This window comes from Zalophus californianus, chromosome 14 (assembly GCF_009762305.2).
Source record: "Zalophus californianus isolate mZalCal1 chromosome 14, mZalCal1.pri.v2, whole genome shotgun sequence".
NCBI classification, from domain to species: Eukaryota; Metazoa; Chordata; class Mammalia; order Carnivora; family Otariidae; genus Zalophus; species Zalophus californianus.
Window position 1 is genome coordinate 79,950,642 of NC_045608.1, and position 6,000 is coordinate 79,956,641.

The following is a 6,000-nucleotide window of genomic DNA, read 5'->3' on the forward strand; positions in this document are numbered from 1 at the left end:
TAAAGTCTCCCTTCCTATTATGTTTCCTCTCTAAAATAAGTTTCATCATATGGCAGAGAGGTGGGTGAGTGTTACAAACCCCTTTGTAACTAAATGTAAACTTTCTCTTCAGAAAAAAATGCTGTAATGTAATCGTTCTTTGTTGGAAAGCTTTGTGTAAGATAGATACCTGGGTCCTTTATACCATACGGAAAGAATCAGAGTAACTGGGATTAGGCCAAGGCATCTGTATTTTCAATAAGTTCTCCAGGTGATTGTGATGTATACCAGTAGAGCTATATAAATATATACAGCTGTGCAGATATATGTTTATATCTAATTTTTTACAAGTAACATTGGTATTTGCTAAGTCTTCTGAATCTTCTCTTCTCCAGACTGAAAGTCCCAGACGCTTTAACATTTTTGTCACCCTCTGGTTAGAATATCATAAAACATGATAGTACTCAAGTATTATCTGACCCTATATCCTATTTTTCTCGGTGCAAACTGAAATCATACTTACCTTTCAGCTTACAGTATTGTTCTACAGAAAGAAAAACAGAACTGTAAACTTGGAACATTAAGGAAAGGCATTAGAGAAAATCTAGGACTTAAAGGATTTAAAGGGTGTTTAGACACGAGATAGAAAGGAAGAGATAAGTTAAAAATGTTTTGAACAAAAGCTCGGCAAGCTTGACTCAGGGAGGTCTAGAAATTGAGCAGTAATGGTTGGTTAAAACACACACACACACACACACACACACACACACACTCACACACACACACACACAAGAATTAGATTGCTATGTTTCTTGAATGCCAAGCACACTTTATCTTGTAGGTAGTAAGTGGCCATTGAAGATTTTTGAGAAGGGATAGGATATGAAGAAGTGATTATTTTCAGAAGTTAATCTGATCATGCAAGGAGACCAGATCTAAGACTGTTGGAATAATTCAGTTGGAAGATAATGTCATTGGAAATAAAAATAAATGATAGATGTTTCATAGGATAAAATCAGGATTTGATGATTGGTTTTATTATTATTTTTTTTAAGTCTTACTTATTTAAGTAATCTCCAAGCCCATTGTGGGGCTCCAACTCATGACCCCAAGACCAAGCAAGAGTCTCACATGCTCTTCTGACTGAGCCAGCCAGGCACTCCTGATGATTGGTTTAAATAGAAGAGAGGGAGCCATTATATTCACTGTTGGGAGGAGAGGAAAATAGTAAAACCACTAACTATAAGGGAATAAAAACAGTGGATCATTAATAAAGTTAGGGGGTGAAAAACGGTTTGATGTTAGCTTATCTAACAAACAATAGTAATAGGACACTTTTCCCAAACCCCTTATGGAGATAATATTTGAAACTTCAAGAGAAAGTTTCAATAGTAAGTTTTGTAATTGAAGAACCAGGGGCCAAATGCTGAACCTTATGGAGGATTACTTTGTGGGAAAAGAAAAGGCAGCAGGGGTTAAGTAGTCAGAGACAAGGGAGAGTGGCCAGGTTGGCCCCTCTGGCAGAAGAGCTGTGGGAAGAATAGATTTTCAAGATGGGAGTCATGGTCTGGCATTTAACTTAGTGATTCACAGCGCACACCTTTAAGAAATATAGAAAACCAGAAGTTCTTGGTGGCAGCACGTACTTCATCCGTAGTTTCAGTGGACATCTGCTGAGCTCCTACACCTCGCCATTCACTGCCCTTGACATGTTCAAACATATTCTCTCCTTTAGTCCTCAGATATTTTGCAATAGTAACTGCAATCTGTATTTTTCAGTTGAGGAAATTGAATCAGAGCATATTGGCTAAAGCCACAGGCCAGTAAACTGGGTTTATTGTTGGATCACTGAAAAATTGTACCTGACCAGTGTTCTGTTTGGTATTATGATAAATTAGCAATCTTCAGTAGTGATTTAGATTGTGTTTGCTCCCTATACAAAAGGTTGTTCAAAAGGAAAGAAGAAATGGATTTAAAATTGTTGATTGAAACTAATTCAGGTGGCAATTGAAGACATTCTGCCCTGTCCTCCCAAAAGTAATGTCATAGGATTGTTATCAGCACAGTATAAAAAACCTCACTGTGATTTAATTTACTCATTTGTGAAAATAGGGATAATATCTATCTTCCAGGGTTGCTATAAGAATTAAAGTGATGCTGATAATTAGAATAACTGCTAACTAATACTTACAGCATGCTATTACATGCCTGGCACTGCTAGTAAGCACTATATACACTTGTATAATTCTTAATAGACCTGTGAGGTAGGTAATAGACTTATCTCCATTTTACAGATGAGGATTACATTACAGATGAGATCAAATAACTTGCCCAGGGTCGCACAGCTGCCAAATGCCAGAGCCAAGATTCAGTCTCACTGCAGACTTGCCTCTAACCTCTACACCATTCTGCATCCTTTAATAGAAAGGATGAACATGAAGCTCTTAACCTAGTATGGTCCATAAAAACTGCTGTCCGTAAATATTAGTTTCCCTTTTGTGATATCAGTTCAGAATGTATTTATTAACATTATTACTACTGAAGAAATGAAAAAATGGATATTTTAGTTTTTTAATTGCTTTACTTGAATTTTAAAATTTCTTTCCTAGCTCAATGTCAATTGCTGCAAGCTTAGTGAGTGAAGATACAAAGACCAAGTTTTTGAACAAAATGGGCCAGTTGACAACATCAGGTGCCATGTTGGCCAATGTGTTTCAGAGAAAGAAGTAAAAGCAGGAAGGAAGCCCCCAGTAAACACTAAGATGGACTCAAGCAGACTGGTTCCTTGTACTTGAAGTACTTGCCTTTTTTATCCTTGTTTTATGTTCTTGCATTATAATTTTATCCTAACCTCCAAAGATATTTGCACTGCTTTTGATTATTGCTGTATATCTGTTAATTTTGGAGTTACAACTGTGGTGATAGAAAATTGAGTTTATAGTCTGTACCTAGTCCCTCTTCTATGTTCTTGTCTTTCAGAATAATTTTTTTTATATATATATATATAGTGAAGAGGTTTTTTTTTTTTAATTTTTGGATGGGATATTAGCAAATATCTATCTGTATTATACACTAAGCTATTACGATGGTACTTAAAATAATGTAAATTTGAAGTCATTGTTATAAAGTAATAAAAGTGGAGATTACTTAAGTATTTAAATTATGAAAGAATAATGCAGACTTTTTATTGTTTCTTAACTGACTAGAAAGAGCCACCAGCATTACTCTGTGCCTTTTGGACTTCAGTTTGTGTGTCTGTAGGAATTGTGTGCATTCCATTCACACAGTATTTTATAATGCTGTGATGAATTTGAGTTACAAATCCTACAGTAAGTAGATTATAATGAAACTTTCCACATTTCAGAGCTCTCATGAATATTCTTTAAGTGCTATTCAAACCTCCTCAGCACTTACATGCATATAATGGACTTACCTGAAGAAAGACAGCACATAAACACAGGGAGTGGTAACCAAGGTGAATTTTGCAAACTGATGTGTAGTAGATTTAAATACTCAAAAATAAATGTAAATTAAAAGAGGTGATAATTGTGAAATTCCTTCCCAAATTTAAATACACAGGAAAATATGGTTTGAATTTGAAGTTTAACACTTATTTATGTAAAATATTTTATTTAAGATATTTTTTAATGATTTTAATTTCAGAGATTATCTTTTCATTCTGTGTGTTACAGAGAAGTACCGAAAAGTTAAGGACATTTGGGGGCTGCTTTTTTCCCTCTAAACTAAAAATGACATTAGCTAAATTATTATTGGTTAGTTAACACCTTGTCCCTTAAAGTCAGTGACTATTCTTGTGTTTGATATATATTACATAGAGTCTTAAGTCAGTGTACAGTTCCACTGGAATTTGACAATTGTCTATAAAGTAATGCAACTTGAGGTAGAAAAGAGTGGTACCGGACATAGAAGTGGATGATTGGTTTGAGGGGTTAATGTGAGGCCTTTTTGAAAAATGAATATTTTGATAAAGAGAATTCTTGTTTGAGCACAGTTGATGCACATAGGTGATTCTCATGTTTGTTGTATAAACTGGTTTAATACACTTGGAACATAGTTGGATTACATTCACTTCCTGGGAAAGCTAGCTTACCACACAGTCAAGCTTATAAAATAAGTTGCCATAAACAAAGCCATTTAAAAAGTTCATTCTGAAATTATTTCTTTTACCTATAGTGACATAATTGCTAAAATTAACGAGTCTTTCAGAAACTGTTGGATTCTAGGCATTCCTGAGAAATTGAAAGTGGCTACCTTTCATGTCAAAAATGTTGATCTATTATAAATAAAATGTTTTTGCATACTTGTTTTTGTTTTGTTTCTGGCTATGTGTATTTATTTTCATTTTGAAACACTATAGAGGTGCCTGGGTGGCTCAGTCATTAAGCGTCTGCCTTCAGCTCAGGTCATGATCCCAGGGTCCTGGGATCGAGCCCCGCATCGGGCTCCCTGCTCTGCGGGAAGCCTGCTTTCCCTCTCTCACTCCCCCTGCTTGTGTTCCCTCTCTCGCTGTGTCTCTCTCTGTCAAATAAATAAAATCTTTAAAAAAAAAAAATACTATATATTCTCTATCCAAGCAAAAGGAAATGAGGAAGAATATATTCATTAAAATGTACTATGTTATTTAAGGAATATAATTTATATAAATTACCTATTTAGTTTACTTTTACTAAAAAGAGATGCTTGCTATGAAATGAATATATTTCAGAGACAGTTTAAAGAAACTGTTATGGCTCTCATTTGCTTTGAAATACAGTAAAAGAAGAATATTCGTTACCAGATGAATGAATATAAATATTTTTATTGTGATAATTTTTATCAATTTGTGAATCCATTTATCTAAATGCTAGTGATTTTTTTAAAAGGCAACAGCTAGTAAGATACACAGTATGTTTCAAGGGAGTCTCCCTTAGTATGCTGTTAATACCTTAATGTCAATAAGACTTCATGTTTATTTTCACAATGATTTTTAAGGCAAACTATAGATTCTTTAAAGACAAGACAAACTAATCACTGAAACTGAGTGTGTTCTTCCAAAACAGGCCATAAAACTCCCGTATTCACTCTTTTTAAACAGAAATAAAAAGAGTACAGGTTTAAGTATTTGACTTAACAAAAAACTAAGTTTGCAAAGTACTGAAAAGCTAATTTGAAATTATGCCTGTGTTTCTAAAGTAAGCCAGAAATTAAAATTTTCCAGAAACCCATAAATGCCATAGCTAGCAATTTTGCTGAATTACTGCCAAGAACGATGCTTGAATGGTAGCAGTATCTAACTTTATACATGGGTGTCCTTGACTTCATTTGTTTGCACCAGTCACCCCTTTTGAAAGAATACTTTGCTAAACATCAAATGGATTTACAACCTGAATGAAATTGTAAGTAATTTTTAATGGAGTCTCAATTCAAGTTGCTATCAAATTCCTTTTTGGGGACATCTGGGTGGCTCAGTTAAGTGTCTGCCTTCGGCTCAGGTCATGGTCCCAGGGTCCTGGGATTGTTTTTCACAGAAAAAAAATACTGGTTCAAATAAATAGTCTCTGATAAAGTTTGGGGAGATGAAATGACTATGTATTGAATTGTCTTGTCATGACCCCGATTTTTAAGATAACCTATTTTAGACCATTATTTGAACTTTAAGGACAGAACTTTCTCTAGACACCACCTTATTGATCTTTGAACTGTGAGAGCTAACTACAATGAACATTTTGTGCTAGTTACCAATTCCTTAACTATTTTTGTATAAAGAATATATGTTTGAAAAGTTTTGTAATTAGCAATTCTAATTCCTAAAATTCTCCAGATTGGCTAGGTAACAAAATTCCCACTTTGTCTTGGATGTTAACTCTTTTATAAGCAAACTATGAAATAAATTTAGCTTTTCATATGAGTAGATATGTGTTTGAAACGTCTAATGTAACTTTACAGTGTGCTTGTTTTCATTACTATTTCATTTCAGTACGTTTAAAAAATAATATTAAAGGTATTTGCTAGTAATAAAAA

General features: G+C 34.1%; 1 protein-coding gene across 4 annotated transcripts in view; it reads left to right on the forward strand.

The window, feature by feature from the left end:
- RELCH (RAB11 binding and LisH domain, coiled-coil and HEAT repeat containing) overlaps positions 1–4,303 on the forward strand; it is a 103,802-nt gene extending 99,499 nt beyond the window's left edge. For all 4 annotated transcript variants that reach the window (XM_027576092.1, XM_027576093.1, XM_027576094.1 and 1 more), the window contains one exon: positions 2,589–4,303. In XM_027576092.1, coding sequence (XP_027431893.1) covers positions 2,589–2,709 — 121 coding nt within the window. In that variant the 3' untranslated portion in view covers positions 2,710–4,303. The remainder of the gene's footprint in view (positions 1–2,588) is intronic.
- Positions 4,304–6,000: the final 1,697 nt, after the last annotated feature.